Genomic DNA, 17,369 nt, shown 5'->3' with positions numbered 1-17,369 from the left:
GGAGAAGGTGGCACGAGGCAGAGAAAAAGATGGAAGAAGTGTGTGTTATCAGGATGTCACATGCTGAAACATTCCCCCTGATGGGCCATGACAGGTTTAATTTCCAGAGTACACCCATTAAAGTGATGGATGGTGGCATTCAGCTCATGCAGAGTTTGTTTGTGGCTCCCTGCCGCTGCACAAAGCATGTTATTTAGTGGCTGTTATTTATGAGATTGTTTCTGCTGCATCTGGGCACCTGTCCAGTTTGGGGGGAGAGGTGGTATTGAAGAGAGAGGGGAAAGGGTTGATTTATGGTCATTTAGCTGCATGACTCAGAATGTAAACAGACATACCCCATTAAAGACACATTTTTACCCTTCTCCCCGTATCTCAGAACCAATGCAGTTTTACAACACCAAGGGCACTGGCAAGGGTGTTTCTAGATCCCATGGATCTCTCTCTAGGATGGGGAACTTGGGAAGCTGGACACTGTTGCCTGTGCATTTGCCATCAGAACAAAACCTCTTTTCAGGAACAGATCTGGGATATGTTCTAACATAATACTGTTCCCAAGAGTACCTTTGGGAGAGACGATGCTGGATAATATAATAAATAATAATAAAAATATTTTTTTATTTATACCCCGCCCTTCCCGGTTCAGAAAACCGGGCTCAGGGCAGCTAACAACAAATTTAAAACACTTAATTGTAAAAGCAGCATAAAGTACAGTATAAAAACATGAATAACAATAAAATTCAAAATTCAATTTGGGGGAAATCCATCTAATAAGCATTAGATAGTCACCAGGGCTAGCTGGCTGAATGAGTCCTACTTGGGCCAGCGAGGAGGCCAGGGGAGAATTAGCTGTGGGGTCTCAGAGCGGGTAATCTTCATAAAAGGGGAGGGGGAGGGAAGAGAAGGGAAATAAAAAATCAGGCTGAATTCAAATTAAAAGCCAGGTGGAATAGCTCTGTCTTACAGGCCCAATGGAAGGAGGTTAAATCCTGAAGGGCCCTAGTCTCTTCGACAGAGCATTCCACCAGGTCAGAGCCATCACTGAAAAGGCCCTGGCCCTGGTGGAGGATAGTCTGACTTCCTTAGGGCCCAGGACCTCTAAATTATGGTTATTCATGGACCTTAAGGTCCTCTGTGGGGCATGCCAGGAGAGGCGGTCCAGTAAATACGAGGGCCCTAAGCCACAAAGGGCTTTAAAGGTCAAAACCAGCACCTTGAACCTGACCCTATACTCCACCGGGAGCCAGTGCAATTGGTAAAGCACTGGGTGAATATGCTCCCATGGCAGGAACCCCATGAGGAGCCTCGCTGCAGCATTCTGCACCCGCTGGAGTTTGTGGGACAGTTTCAAGGGCAGCCCCGCATAGAGCGAATTACAGTAGTCAAGCCTGGAGGTGACCGTCGCATGGGTCACTGTGGCCAGATCAGGGCGGGAAAGGTAAGGGACCAACTGCTTAATGCGGCAAAAATGGAAAAATGTCACTTTAGCTGTTGCTGTAACCTGCACCTCCATGGAAAAGGAGGCATCAAGGATTACACCAAGAATACTGAACAGTCCACCTATTGCCTTCAAATGGCATAGGGACATATTGAGTGGGGTGGGCAGCTATTGGCTTTTAAGCCTATTGAACTTTTGTCCCAATGAGAGATACCGAAAGACGAGAAAAAAATTGCATACATAAACAATTTTATGTATTGCACAGGGATGGAAAGAAGATATTGTCCCAACTAAGGAAGAATGGCAGGCAAAGTTAGTGGACTATGCAGAAATGGCAAAACTTACAGGAAGAATGAAGAGTCAAGAAGAAAGAACTTTTAATATAGACTGAGGAACAATTAAACACATTAGCAGGATTAATTTAAAAACGAAGCAGTTAAAAGGTTAATTTAAAAGAAATTCAGAGAGTAACGAAGTTAAAGGTGTTAAGGGGGAGATGCAGTTTTAAAAATTCTTTTATAAGAAACCAGGGAATGGGGGAAGGGGAGTCAAAATAAATATGTATGTATCTATCTTTTTAATGTATGATTATTGTTGTTAAACTGAAAAATAAAATTTAAAAAAGGACTTTTGTCCCAATGTAGTTTTTGTCAGGTGAACAAAAGCTGATAATATTTTTATCACCCAGCTTTGCAGCAAACATCTAGAATTGATCAATGAATGACTAAGATTACAGCTGCCACATTTTTTGGGAGGGGTAATCTAATTAGCCAAAAGGTTGTAGCTAATGTTAGTCCTACTCAGAGTAGACTTATTAAAATTAATGGACATGACCAGCTCAGGTTGATTAATTTCAGTGGGTTTATTCTGAGCAGGACCCGGCTGACTACAACCCAGAGATCAAACTGGTATATAAACCCTCTTCCCCATCCCATCTTTGAATTCCCTACCTGTGTCCCGCAAAACTGTCTCTTGCACACAGTGTGCACTTCCAGTATATCTCCCAATATTTACATATAATAAATATAGTCAATAGTTTTGTAACAAAATATGGCCATGTATGAGACAAAATGGAATTTGAAAACCTCATGACTATGCATCAGACACACAAGGTATTGAGTAAGTTGTATGGTTTGTTTATGCACTTTATCACCTAATATCTACCAAACACTGGGAGTGAGATCTAGGGGTTAAATATCATATGAAAAAAGGACTGGTTATGGAAATACATACTATTGCTCTCAGTTTGAAGGATTTTTTTTTAAAAAAAAGTACTGTCACACTGCTATTTAATCCCATTATGATGTAATTGTATCTATTCCTTCATCCCGGGACACGGGTGGTGCTGTGGGTTAAACCACAGAGCCTAGGACTTGTCGATCAGAAGGTCGGCGGTTCGAATCCCCGCGACAGGGTGAGCTCCCATTGCTTGGTCCCTGCTCCTGCCAACCTAGCAGTTCGAAAGCACGTCAAAGTGCAAGTAGATAAATAGGTACCGCTCCAGCGGGAAGCTAAACGGCGTTTCCGTGCACTGCTCTGGTTCTCCAGAAGCGGCCTAGTCATGCTGGCCACATGACCTGGAAGCTGTACGCCAGCTCCCTCGGCCAATAAAGCAAGATGAGCGCCGCAACCCCCGAGTCGGCCACGACTGGACCTAATGGTCAGGGGTCCCTTTACCCTTTATTCCTTCATCCATGCAAAATCTTACACCAAACGAACAAGAAACCATTAATCTATTCCAGCTTTGCCCCCTCACATGTTGCTGGACTACAACTCCCATGGTCTCTCTCTGGCCATTAGTCATACTAGCTGGGGCTGGTGGGCGTTGGGAGTGAAAACATCTGGAGGACCACAGCATTTTAGAAGATCATTAGATCTCCCCGCTCCGCCCGCGACACACCCACCCGCTTCTTCAAGCACCTGAGCGGGATCAGGCTAAGGAACAGCTGCTCATCTAGTTCAATGAGCCGCAGCCGGCAAAAATTAATAAATGCTGGGGTTACACGGAACAGAATCCTCTTGAAGTTGGCGGCGGTTTGGACAAGAAGCCACTTTTTGGGGGGAGGGGAAATGCCACTTCTTGCTCGAGGGCTCTCTCTACAGGCCAGCTTCGTTATGAGGTACGGGGAGCGGAGCGGGTGGGGTCTGATCTCCTTCCTTCCTTCTTCTTTTTTAACTAAACCTCCTGGACTTGCGGCTTCCCGGCTTGCCCCATTCACGACGCGCACACCTTGGTCTCGTTTTCCCGGGACGGCCCTCAAACGCCCTTTTGTAATAGGAATGTCCCTCCACGGCGGCCGTACTTAGTTACTCGGCTAGGCCATTTCCGCGTCTCGTTGCTGTAGCAACGCCGGTTTCGCGTTCTTCGCCTGCTTTGATCTTCCTCTCGTGCCGCCTTCGCCTGTTCTAGGATTTCCCTCTCCTGAGCTGTGGGAAGGTGAAGATTAGGTAGGACCCGGGACCCGCTCCAGGACGCTCAACCTCCACACTCCCGCCGCCCTCTTAGCAGGGCTCACCGAAAGCAGGATATTCCTTCCACTTAGTGGCACCGGCTGTGCGCTCCAGATCTCCTGTCCTTCACTCCCTTTTTTAAAAATGTGAAAAATTACATGCTCTTGGGCACCTATTTTTCTAGAAAGAGAGCCCTGCCATTACTTACTATGAAGCTGTTACAATAAGTGCCACACTTTTTAACAACAACAAAAAAGAGGTACCGGTACTGCGTACCATTGAGTACCCATGAAAAACAAAAGGCGCTGTGCTGGGCATGTTTCAAAGCACAGTGCCAGGGAGACCCCAGCTCAACCAGCATCTTTATTTGCTCAGTGACCTAATTTGCACACACACAAAAAATACTTAAGGCACCAATTTGCATATGAATGAGTTTTTAAAATACCTGGCAACGCCCATCCAAACAGAAGCATGAGATTACTTATTTTAAATGTTTTGTTTTCAATTTATGTGGAACGGAGTAATCGGTCCCATAATTCCATTATTGCCAGATTCTCACCCTAGAGAACAGCCTTCTCCTGTCACCAGGAGCTTTGCTGTTCTACAATTTTCTGAACAACTGAGATGTTCTTTGGCCCTCTCAGGTGCAAAGATGCTGACTCATATGCACAGATACACAGCCAACTCGGACCCCCTTCAGAGACTTGGTGGTGGTGGTGGTACCAAGCAGGTGAGTAATCTTTGTGCTATATAGCTGATAATAGAGTTTTCATTGCCTTTAAGTTTTAAATTGTGAGTAATTTCCACTGACATTTTATTTATTTAATAAAATTTATACCCTGATTATAAAACACATCAAAGCAGTTTACAAAAAAGATAAAACAATAAAATCAAGAAACATTCACAACCTTACTCTTAAGCATACAAAAGTTAAAATACTAAAACAGATTAAAATTACCTCAACTTTCTATGCAGCTGGGTAGGACTTTCAAAACAATGTTTTCTTATCTGTTCCAGTGTAAGGTAATGGGACCCCTGACCTTTGAGTCCAGTCGTGGACGACTCTGGGGTTGCGGCGCTCATCTGGCATAATTTCTCCTGTTAAATTTTTGGGCTCACGTGGATACTTTCTGATGAAGTAATGAGCAGCATGGCAACTTGCATTTCTTTGTTTCTTTAGAAGCTGGTGGTGTCTGTGCGGAAGAAGCCTTCATTCTTCACTGCAAGAAAAACCAAGAATATTTTCTGGGGTATTGAAGTACCTGATAGTCTCACCTGGCAAGGATGGTGTCTAGGAAAAGAATTCACAAAACATCTCATTTTGAGAAATGTGTGTTTGAAACCCCAGAAGTTGAAGTTCAGGTGTGTAAGCCATGTAGGAGGCGAAAGGAGCTGCCATTTCTCTGCCTTGCATTTTCTTTCCACTGCAGTAGTAGTCATTTACCACTCGCCACTCAACCCTATTCTGTTGAGTAAAACTTTGCTGATATTTCACATTGCACAAATGTGTACATGTTGGATGGCCACTGCAAACCCTACTCAACTGCATCCTGATCCTAGACATGATTATTTAGAAGTAGCTCCCAGTGATTTCAGTGGGACTTCACCCAAGTAAATATGCTTAGTGTTGCCACCATAATTTATCTACTGGCAACTTCTAACAGATTGCATGGTTTGTTAGGTTTTTCACATTATTTGGTGGATGTTTTGTGTACTTTTTCAACAATTCTGGTTTTCACCATAATTTTAGTATTTATGTATGTATGTATTTAAAATGCTTATAACCCACCCTTCATTTCAGTGGATCCCAGGGCAGGAAATAATATTAATAATAATAATAATAAAAATAAACTTTTATTTGTATCCTGCCCTAAGATAGATTCCATAAAATTACATAAAAACAACCATAAATAATAAAACTAACTTAATGATAAAAACTGCTGAAACCACAGCACTGGCTGCGTTACAATGCAACACTAAAAATTCCAGGGCAATAGGTAAGTCTTTATTTGGTGATGAATTTTAACTTTTTTATTACTATTCTCTTTGAAGTATTTCCCCCTGCATATTAAGTATCTTTAAATCTGACAGTGCAAAATTTGTTTTGACTTTTTCACAATGTTATATATTTTGTTTCATACAAAAAAAACATTAAAAAGTTCTTAAATATTCATAGTCATGCTTTTTGTTCTGTTTTGTATCACCTCCATCTCCACTTTCCATGGTCACTTTGTTCTGATTTGTTTCCAGGCCTCCTACAACTCGTTTCTTCAATACTGTTTTCCCACAGCCAATTATTCTGAGTCCTGGGATGTCCATAACTTTGCCCATCATCTTCTGCCCTTTGGAAAAGGTAAAGCAGTTCAGAGATATACCTACCTCTCTTCCAAAAGCACCAATCTATCAGAGCAGTGTTCTCTCTGTATCCTCTTCTGACTTGGCCGGCAAGGAAAGTTGATGACAATTGAACTTACGAGCCTATGTGAAGAGTGAGACAATGTACTTCCCTGTGCACCTCCTGTTGCAGCCCAAACTTGTTAATTGTTTGGTGTCACAAATGTATGAATTCTGATTTGATTTGCAGTTCCCGCTCCAGTAACAGAAAGGAATTCAAATCTGGGGGAAGCAGGGCAGAATTTCTTGAGCACAGTAAAAATATTCTTTTCAGCAAAGTGGCAAAATATTGCAGTTAATGAACTATGGGCAGGGGCGTACGAAGGGGGGGGTGAGCCGTGCTGGGTGCCATCTGGGGTGTGTGTGACAAGATGGCCTGCTGCCTCCCCCCAGCTGTAAAGTGGCCGAGGGCGCGTGCACATTCAGTATGGGCACCGCTCACGCGGCGTCCGTATGGGCTGCTACTTGTGTGTGGTGTCCGTACAGGCTGCCGCTCGTGCACGCTGTCCCTACGGGTCTCTGCATGGGCTGCTGTGCAGTCCGTACGGACGTTGCACATGTGCCACTGGGCATCCTGCCCCGCCCCTCGGTGTCCTGCCCTGGGTGCCAGAGAGGGTTTCTCCGCCACTGGCTATGGGGGAATTTTTTGTTTTTGGGCTCAATTTGGCCCAGGAGCAGGTTATCTTAAGGATAGTCTGCATCTTATGTAATCATAGGTAAAGGTAAAGGTACCCCTGCCCGTATGGGCTCTAGGGTTGTGCGCTCATCTCACTCTATAGGCCGGGAGCCAGCGCTGTCCGCAGACACTTCCAGGTCACGTGGCCAGCGTGACAAGCTGCATCTGGTGAGCCAGTGCAGCACACGGAACGCCGTTTACCTTCCCGCTGGTAAGCGGTCCCTATTTATCTACTTGCACTTAAGAGTGCTTTCGAACTGCTAGGTTGGCAGGCGCTGGGACTGAACGATGGGAGCGCACCCCGCCGCGGGGATTCGAACCGCCGACCATGCGATCGGCAAGTCCTAGGCGCTGAGGTTTTACCCACAGCGCCACCCGCGTCCCTTATGTAATCATGCCTAAATATTGACTCTAGGGCCCATCATTGGCTAAGATCTGATTGGAGGGTACAAGGAACAGGACTTCTTTTTGTGGAGGTGGCACCACAGCCGTAGATTCCCTTCTCTGGGAAGTCTGATACGCCCTCTGTCTACCATTTGTAGATGGTATTTGAATATATTTTAAATCTGCGTGGTATTTTATGACTGAGTCTGCTGTTTGTATTGGTTTTATTTTTTCTGCTGGTTTTTAATGCTGCTGTTTCCGTATGCTTTTTGCATTGCATATTGTTACATAAGCTGTTCAGAAAAAAATAAGTGTTTGAAATGTGGGACAGAAATAATTGAACTAAATGGACCTAATCATAGCATAGCACAGCTGCTCATGCTCAGTCAGTCCTTTTATTATCTCTTGGAATGCATGAATGTGTAACTCCTGCTCTGTGTATGTAGAGGTTGCCTGCCTGTTCTTTGCACTTGGCATGGAGTTCAGCCAGATGAGCCTCTTCTCTCTCCACTTCTTATGCAGAAAGAGTATGAAGACAGTGTTCTTTTTGAAAAGGCAGAAGGAGAGTTTTCTGTTCCTCTGGTAGCCAAGCTACCGCACCTTGATTTGCTTTTCCAAGAGAGTATCCAGCTTCCTGAATGTGCTGTCTATGACTCTACAGAGGCCTCCTTTACCATGTACAATGATGGGTGAGTGCTGTTGTCTGTAGCCTCTAAAGCTGTTTACTCAACTGGATTAGGATGGGATTCATACAGCTGACCCACTCCTGCTATGATTGCCATTGGAGATTGCTATCATGTCTTTCCATATACTACTACTGCTGAGACACAGAGTGCCCCTAAGTTTTCCAAAGGGTATCTGTTTGGGATATTGTGGAAAGACACTGTCAAATGAGATATTGAGAAAAGCTATTTTGCTCTAAAGCCTTTAGTTTACAGCAGGGGTGGGGAAGCTTATTCAGACTGAGGGCCACATTACCTCCTGAGAGCCAGTGATGGACAGAGCCTATGGCGAAAGTAGGCAGAGCAATAAATAGGAATTTTATCTTTGTACAGCAGGCTAGTTTCTTCAACCCCAAATATCCTTCTCTTATCCTCCACCTAGGCAGGCAAGAATCACTGTTGTAGTTCATGAATGTACTCAAGTCAGGCAAAAACATTCAAGGAGGGTGCAATGTGGGGCCCGTGAGAGGTATAGCTCTGGAGGTCGTATTGCCTGGGGAGAGTCCTGAGGGCCAGGCAGAGAGGCCTTGAGGGCCACATTTGGGGTTCCCCATCCTCGGTTTACAGTGTGTGTTTCTTCTAGAGAACTACTGACATGCTTTAGTTGGGAGGTGCCACCTTCTTTCTGCATTCTTCCTTCTCGTGGCATGTTGGATCCAGGCGAAGAGTGCACAATGAAAGTGATATTTCAACCTGAGATGGCTCAAGTGCACAACATATCAGCAATATGCAGTTTTGGAGATACTCCGGAGCAAAAGGCCATCCAGCTGAAAGCTGTTGGTGAGGACTTTTCAACTCTAAAGCAAAAGGGTAGTGTAGGCCATAACATTAGGTTTTATGGGTATCTATGTTCTTGCCTATGGGTTCACCTGCAACACTGAAACCCCATGAGCTAAAGGAGTCCTGTAATAGAAGGTCCTATCTGCTGTTTTGCAAAGGGTCTTAGCTCTCAGATGTTCCTGGTTGCTGAGAACATCTCTAATCTGAACTTCATTTTTCACCTGTTCTCTCACTCGCTTGCCCCACTTGCAATTTATCTAATTTTGCCACATATTCTTATTTTATGTGCAGCTTCCTAAAATTATAACTAAGGCCTGCTAGAAATCATCATAGTATCTGCTACATTTTTAGATACCCTAAGCTATCCATTCAAGGAAGAGTACAATTGTTATGAAATATAGTATAGTATTCCAAGCTCCAAAAGGCCCCATGGAGAAAGCCATTTTAATCCTCATGCTCTTCCAAAGGCAGTTCCCATCTTGCACAAGGATAAAGGCTGCTTCATTTCATGATTATAGGAAGTTCAATGTCTCTCATTTCCATGTGTTTTGTTCTTGAAGATCCATAATTTAGAGGGTTTCTGTCCTGAATATAAGGTTCATGGCCTGAGAACTGTTCAAAAGGTATATTACTGGTCACTGAATGATTTTGCTTCAGTTTAGATATTTGACACAGTGATGCAAATGCCCAAACCAATATGTTTTCAGTGTAGGAAGGCCTCCACCTTTGACTTTTAAAAGTAATCTTTATTTTCTGCAGCTAAATATCCCCACCTGCTGGTGAATGTGCCAGGAGACTCGTGTGAAGATGCCAGGCTTAGAAACTTCCGGGATGTGCTCTGCTTTGGTGCTGTTGCTGCTGGCAGCACTGTAGAAAAATATGTGGATGTCTTCAATGTGTCTGTGGTACGATAAGTTGATCCTTGAGTTTTCAAACAGATATATTCTCATGACCTAGATGTGTGCCCAAGAGGACATGTCCATATTCTGCTTTGTCAGTGCCTACAACATGCCTATATCTTTCTTTTTTCCCCAATTTTAAAAAATTGATTTTCCAGATTTTTCACACAGAAAAAAAGAAAAAACATGACAAAACACACAACAAAGACAATAAACTAAACACAAAAGAAAATTATTACTTCAAATACCTAAATCTCTTAACATTGGTAACTGACTTCCTCGAATCCCCTCTATCTGAATTTCATTATATCACCTGTATAACAGTTCTCCAATTTCATATTTCTAATAATATTAACGCCTTTCATTAACTAAGCTCTTCTCCTTTATTATTATTCAAATCATTAATATTTACTACCACATATTCTTATTCTACCCCTAAGCCTATTTGTTACTTCCAAGTATTTTCTAATTATCTTACATTGCAATATTTAGCTAAATATTCTTTAAATTTCTTCCAATCCTCTTGTGTCTCCTCTTCTTTTTGGTCGCGGAGTCTTCCAGTCAGGTCAGCCAGCTCCAAAAAATCCAACGTCTTCATCTGCCAATCTTCTATTGTTGGTATTTCTTGCGATTTCCAGTTTTTGGCTAATAAAAGTCTTGCTGCTGTAGCAGCATACAAAAACAATCTAACATCTTTTTGGGACAATTCCAGTCCTATTACTCCAAGAAGAAAGGCTTCTGGTTTCTTAATAAATGTATTTTTCAACATTTTTTTCAACTCATTATAAATCTTTTCCCAGAAGTCTTTCACCTTAGGGCACGTCCACCACATATAATAAAAAGTACCTTCTTTTTCTTTGCATTTCCAACATAGATTATCATTTGTATGATAGATCTTTGCTAATTTCACCGGGGTTAAGTACCATCGATACATCATTTTCGTAATATTTTCTTTTAATACAGTACATACAGTAAACATAACCCCTTTCTTCCACAGCCTTTCCCAATCTTCCAACATTATATTGTGTCCAACATCTCTTGCCCAGTCAATCATCACAGATTTAACTTTTTCATCCTTTGTATGCCATTCCAACAATAAATTATACACTTTAGAGAGATTTTTAACATTGTTGTCTAACAATTCCGTTTCCAATTTGGATTTTTCTATCGCAAAACCAGTTTTCTTATCAAGCTTGTACAATTCATTAATCTGATAATATTGTAACCATCCATCCAATCTATCTTTACTTTGATCAAATGGTCTCAATTTAAATCCTTCATTATCTTCCAACAATAAATCATCATATTTCAACCATTTACTCTCCATATTCAGCTTTTTCTGTTCCTTTGCTGTCATTGGTGAAAGCCACCTGGGTGTTTTCCCTTCTAAGAGATCTTTATATCTTATCCAAACATTATATAAAGATTTATCATTACATGATTTTTAAAACCTTTATGAGCCGATATCTTATCATACCATAAATATGTATGCCAACCAAATACATTGTCAAATCCTTCCAAATCTAACACACCAGCATTGTCTAGTTGAATCCATTCCTTGATCCAGCAGAAAGCCGCAGCTTCAAAATATATCTTCAAATCTGGCAGGGAGAATCCCCTTCTCTCTTTTGTATCTGTTAATATTTTATATTTAATTCTGGGTTTTTTCCCTTACCAGATGAATTTATACAGTGTTTTCTGCCAATCTTTAAAACATCTTAGATTAGCTTGGAATAAAAACAACATCTTTGGCAATACATTCATCTTAACCACCAATATTCGGCCCATTAATGACAATTTTAGATTTGACCAAACCTCAAGATCTCTCTTAATTTAATTCCATAATTTTTCATAATTATCTTTGTATAAATTCAAAAATTTTACCGATAAATTTACACCCAAATATTTCACTTTCTTCACAAAAACAAGGCCTGTCTTTTCCTGAAGGATTTTTTTCTCCTCATTATTTAATTTCCCCTCCAACACTTTGGTTTTGCTCTTATTTAACTTAAATCCTGCTACTTGCCCGAACATATAAAGCACCCCAATTATATGATTTACAAATCCTCTATGTATTTTCACCTTGTTATACCATAAATAGGAGTGCCATCCATATCCATTATTATACCCTTCTAGATCCAGCAGGTCCGTGTTTTCCAATAATATCCAATCTTTTATCCAACACAAGCAAGATCCTTCATAATAAAGCTTTAAATTTGGCACCGAGAATCCTCTTTCTTTCTTATCAGTCAATAGTTGAAATTTTATCCTGGGTCTTTTCCCCTGCCATATGAATCGTGACAAGACTTTTTGCCATTCTTGAAATTGTGTCAACTTAATTGTAAACAGCAACTGTAAACATTGACTGCATACTTTACATTTGCCATAATAAATTATTTTAAGTTATTATTCTTTGAATTCCACGCTTCCAGCAACACTCTGAAAGCATCTGCACAATGTGGAAGTTTTCTCTAGATGTACACAGTAGGTGGCAACCTTTGCTTGGGAATTTTGAGGGGAATTTATAGTCTGTGCAGAGAGTTCAGCTGCCAAGAATTGCAGGAGCCTGGACATAGGATTTAATGGAGACACTTGGTTGTAGAATGGATCTCTCCTGAAAGAGAGGGCAGGCAGATGCTAGTGAGTTTCCATTCTGCTGAAGTCTTTGGTCTCTGTCTGCAGTTTCCCTGGCATTATAGGCACAGGACCACAAAGGCGGCGGCTTCTTCTTCTTTTTAATTCCTATATTCATGCAATACAGTGTCTCAGAAGCTAAGACTGCTGGTCTCCAGATGCATCACCAATTACTCAAAGGGGATTATGAGTGTTTTGTGTGGGAATGTACCAAAGTTTCCATCAGAATAAAAAACTGCCAATTTAGAGGATTGGCCTAAGCTGTAGGCTTTTCTCTCCTCAGTGAGTGGAAGTATAACACTTTCTGTCTCTCGGCAGGTCAGTGCCCCATTCAGGATTGAGAGAGCAAAGGAAGTAGTGCTTCGTGATCGTGTTTTTTCTTGTGACACCACCCAAAACATTGCTCCAGCTCGTGGGAAGTCAGTCATCCCTGTGAGGTTCAGCCCACACACCGTGGGTGTAAAGAGTGTGGACTACTTCACTGTTCTGCCTGCTGGGAGCAGCACCCATTCTGTGCTGAAGGTGACAGGTTCATGCAAAGGTACAAGGCAGTGAGAGCCCTTTTGCATCTCTGTGCTTCATCAAAGCACATATACCAGTGTTTTGCTCCTGATTCCAGCAGATTTGGGTTATGGTACCTTGCTGGATATTGAGCATGTACAAAACATTTTGTCCAGAGATTTCAAAGCTGTGCTGGTGCTACTTTGCAATAGCATTTGCATTTGAAGAGTTGTGAGTTGTTGTATATTATAGTTAAGTTGCAACCAGAGGTTGTTTGGGTTGGACCCCTATTCCTGTCTGTTGAGATTTTAGCAAAAGGAGCCCTGCCATCCTAGCAGTAAGAGTCTGACCCCATCTGGGTAGAGGGAGTGGGGCTCTGTGCATGTCTTCTTGCCGCTGTGTGAGTGAGACTGTCTATATATTTGGGAGCAGTGCTGAATGAAGATAGGTGATGAGGATCAACCACTTTTATAGCAACAATAATAACAACCAACCCTGGAGGGCAGGGAATTAGGAACTATTGGTATACAAAAACTAAAAACAGCCTCCTTTCTGAATAGCAGCAATGGTGTGAAAATTGGCTTTGTTTGTCATTCCAGGTCCTGAGATTTCGTTTCAGCACCCCGTTGTCTACTTTAGCTGCATTAACCTTGGAGAGTACTTAGTTCAGCCCTTAGAGATGACCAATAACTCTGATGTTCCAGCCTACTATCAGTTTAACATTGACTGCAAGCAAAGTGTCTTTTCCTTTGACCGTCCTGTTGGGGTCTTGGATGGGATGTCCACTACCACACTGAAGGTCACCTTCCAACCCACCTACCCAATAATTTTCTACCGACGAGTGGTTTGCCTTGTTCATCATCAGGTAAGAGGGCTAGGATACATCTTCCATTGAAACAGGCCTGTTGGTTATGTGCCCCAGTCAAGCAGGGGGTGGTTGAATGCCATTTCATGGAGAGAACAGGACCCTCTCTTTTGCCTGGTGATTGTGCTTTATCAGGCAAATATCCTTACATGGAAATGCTCAGGCTTTCTCAGGCCAATGCCTTATTTTCCACATCTTTGATAGCTTTTCTTAAACATACCTAGAAGCACAGCATTTTATTCAAGCCCTAACATCCATACCCCTGTAATGTGTGCCTAGACCTCAAGCCCTGACCTACTGCATCTTCCCCCCCCTGCTCAATAGCTCTTGTCCCTCTTATGAACAGAGGTTTTGATTTTAAGTCATTACTCTGTGTTGAATTGTGTAGATAAGAGGACCTGGCTTTCAGGCTGATCTTGGAATGCAGGGAAGGATAGAGCATCTTCCCAAGGCAATTTCCTGCATTTCCAGTTCAAAGTGGTAGCATAAAAGCAAGAATGCATGAAGCAAGCTTAGAAGAATTCTGTAGCTTTCCCTTAGGATGCCCTCTTCTCAGAACAGAAGGCAACTGTCTAGAATGCACAACACTGCTGATTTTGCAGTGGTCTATCAGCTGTGATGACCAGTGTAAGGGGAAGCAACTTGGTTGTGTTTGCTATGGAGGTTGGATGCACAGGAACAGAGCATCCTACCCCCTAAATGAAAGCTTTGTGGATACGTATAACCAGCACAGAATAGCTGCTGGAGTGCTGAGTGTGGACATGGGAAACACAGATTCACATCCCAGCTTAGCTTCTGAGCCAGTTGGATGAACACTGACAAGTCATTATCTCCCAGCCTCATTTACTGGTTTGTTCACTGCAATTCCTTGTAGAAAGGTTGGGAAACTAATACTAAAACAAATGCATATAGTGCACTGCCTCTGCCAGTGTGTAATCTTTCTCATTTTAACAAAGTCCAGCTCTCAAAAGCAGGAGACGATAACTAGAAAATTTGACTGAGGATCCCTTTAAATGTCACCCTAACCACACCGGAGCTATTTTTCTGTGAGCAGTTCCTGTACAGCTGGAGTAAATGTTTAAATGACCACCCACATGGTCGATCTTTCTCATGGAATCAATACCCAGAAACCAAAGGAGAAGCTTATTCTGTGATCAGATCCCACATGATTGGCCCTTTCACATCTGGATTTTAAAGGCTTCCATAGTTGGTGGGGGAGCTGCTTATGGAAAAGCGCCCCTGGAGGGACAGGGAGGGATAATGTTTAAAGGGTCCCTGGGACAACATATTAATATTAATATTAATGGGTGAAAGTTGCAAAATTATATTCCTGAAAAGAATGCAGATGAAGTGGACTCTGCTGTGGTCTCTGCTGTTTCAGGATCCATTATTCATAGATTTGATTGGGACCTGCCACTCGGAAACAATGAACCCAAACATTCTGAGACTGAGCGACATTACCAGGTACAAGACACACATGGCCAGAGGACTGACCTTTTTCCCACCGGACATCCTGGGCACTATGTTGAAGGAGGGCAAACTGTTGGTGGATGAAACCGGAGCTCTCACACTCCCACCGGAGGTACAGTACTCAGTTTTGCACCCCTGGAGGTAGATTCCACAGAATCGGTGATGTCTTGGTGCCCATGCTGAGTTTGCAAGTGATCACAGTTGCTAGACTTTGAGTGCTTACTCAAGTACCAGAGTGCACTCTGTTGAGTATAGCAGAGATGGGAAGCTCAGGCCTGGGGACTGAATGTTGTCTTCAGTAAGATGTTAGTCTTTGGTTTAGGCATACACCTCTCCTTTTCCCCCCTTTTAGATGCTGGATGATAAACCTCCTGAAGAGTACCCTGCCCTTGAGCCCATGGTTGAATATTTCCATGACGGTGTAAGCAGTGACCTCACGGTGTTTCCTCCCCACGTTAGCCTTAGCATCAAGGAGTATGATTTTGGCTGTTGTGCAAGGCTTCAAGAGGTACAACCACTCCCTTTCTGTGTGACCAATCACACAAAGGGAAAAATCACAGTTATATGGACAAACAAGCCACATAGTCCTTTTCAAGTGCTCCCAGAAATTTGTGACATCCCACCTCTGAAGACTATGGCTTTCCATGTCACCTTCAAGCCTTCTTTGCTCAATTCCATGTATGCAGCTGAACTGGAGGGCTTTGCCTTCTATAAGGTGAGTAGAAATTTGGTGTCCAAAGCATTGACATTTATGGCACAGAAATTCTCGGCACATCCACACCATATATTTAAAGCACATTCAATGCACTTTTAAAGCCTATGACTTCCTCCTAAGAAACTGTCGTTCCGTCCTCACAGAGCTAGAATACCCACGCCCCCAACAAATTACAGTTCCCAGGATTCTTGGGGCGAAGCTATGTGCTTAAAGTGCATTTGCTTAAATATATGGTCCCATTGTCCCGGGTTAGGAATTTCCCCTGGTCATGAGGACAGCAAGAAAAAAAAACATGGTTCAATCATCACAATGTGGGCTGGCTGGCTAGTACAGAACCTTTTGGCAAAAGCGCTCTCTAGCAAAACGTTAAATTGCCACATCCGCTGAGAAGACAAGAGGGAACAGGTTTAAAAACAGAAATGATGATTAGTGATGGGATTCCTGCTGAAGGGCAGTTTTGTTCTCTTTCTGATACAAAATTTTGGCTTGGAACCCCATGGCAGGGCATTAAGGTAGAGCACAGATGAAGTCCTGCTGTATCGTGCTGCTCATCAGAGAGATCCCAGCATACCCTAGTTTGGTTGTAAGTCACTTTGGCTTGTCTTTGGCAGGTTAAAGCGACTAACAAATCTTAAAGTTAATAATATTTTGTTTGTTGCTGGCAGGTGCTGCGGAACTTCAACAACATTGAGGAGCCCATCACCATGTGCCCATCCTGGGACTTGGCCATCTCCTTGCGTGGACACACTTTTCAACCTGGGCGGCAGCACTTTATCCCCAAGTACGACTTGGACTGTCACAAGGTGAGAGGGATAGCCTTCGCCTTCTGGGGTGGGGTGTTTCTCATCTACTGCCTGCAAAGTAGAAAGGATTCATTGTTAGTTTTGTGCGTCTGCAATGTGTTTTACAATCTTTCTTTTGTTTCCCTGCAATAATGAGATGTTGGTTTCTATTCTTTCCATTTCCCAGAAAGGAACAAATTTTGGAAAGTCATGACGAGGACACCCAGTGGCCACAGAGATGAGCACTTGCTGATCTAGGCATACTGGATTGAGGGCTCATTCAGTCACTCCAGCATTCTTTCTGCTTTGGTGTACTTACAAACCTAGCCAGAGCCTTGCATTGTGTACTTTCCTGATAAAGTAGAAATTGGAGTGGCTTTCTTGATCTCTTCCCTTTCTTCTTCTATTTTGGGGGAAATTATTATTTTCTCCTTAGCAGAGTTTCTGGCTTAGCGTGTCTCGGCTGGTGCCTCAACCCAGTCAGTGACAGCAGAGGTCAACAAGGGGTCCACCTCCAAGGGGAAATACCTGCCAGTTTTAAAGTATGGTAAAAGCATATTTGCAGTCCCTCCCTTTATTTCTGGAGTCAAAGTTTGCCCATCTGTAAAATGGGAACAATAACAAAGGAGGCCATTTTTCCTATTCTTTACAACAGGAGGCA

General features: G+C 42.7%; 1 protein-coding gene across 5 annotated transcripts in view; it reads left to right on the top strand.

Moving 5' to 3' along the window:
* Window positions 1-3,536: 3,536 nt before the first annotated feature.
* CFAP65 (cilia and flagella associated protein 65) overlaps window positions 3,537-17,369 on the top strand; it is a 42,398-nt gene continuing 28,565 nt past the window's right edge. Inside the window, exons 1-12 of one of the 5 annotated variants that reach the window (XM_080976400.1) lie at window positions 3,537-3,555; window positions 4,531-4,616; window positions 5,067-5,248; window positions 6,137-6,239; window positions 7,863-8,029; window positions 8,646-8,842; window positions 9,602-9,747; window positions 12,694-12,916; window positions 13,476-13,741; window positions 15,123-15,323; window positions 15,564-15,926; window positions 16,592-16,729. In XM_080976400.1, the coding sequence (XP_080832526.1) occupies window positions 4,539-4,616; window positions 5,067-5,248; window positions 6,137-6,239; window positions 7,863-8,029; window positions 8,646-8,842; window positions 9,602-9,747; window positions 12,694-12,916; window positions 13,476-13,741; window positions 15,123-15,323; window positions 15,564-15,926; window positions 16,592-16,729 (2,064 nt within the window). In that variant the 5' untranslated portion in view covers window positions 3,537-3,555; window positions 4,531-4,538. Of the gene's footprint in view, window positions 3,556-3,577; window positions 3,884-4,361; window positions 4,617-5,066; window positions 5,249-6,136; window positions 6,240-7,862; window positions 8,030-8,645; window positions 8,843-9,601; window positions 9,748-12,693; window positions 12,917-13,475; window positions 13,742-15,122; window positions 15,324-15,563; window positions 15,927-16,591; window positions 16,730-17,369 lie in introns of those variants that run through there. The other 4 variants (XM_080976401.1, XM_080976398.1, XM_080976399.1 and 1 more) reach the window with 4 other exon arrangements.

Source organism: Podarcis pityusensis, assembly GCF_964106645.2.
Source record: "Podarcis pityusensis genome assembly, chromosome: 1".
Taxonomy (NCBI): domain Eukaryota; kingdom Metazoa; phylum Chordata; class Lepidosauria; order Squamata; family Lacertidae; genus Podarcis; species Podarcis pityusensis.
The sequence above is the reverse complement of the archived record's forward strand: the minus strand, read 5'-3'. Positions and strand labels throughout refer to the sequence as shown.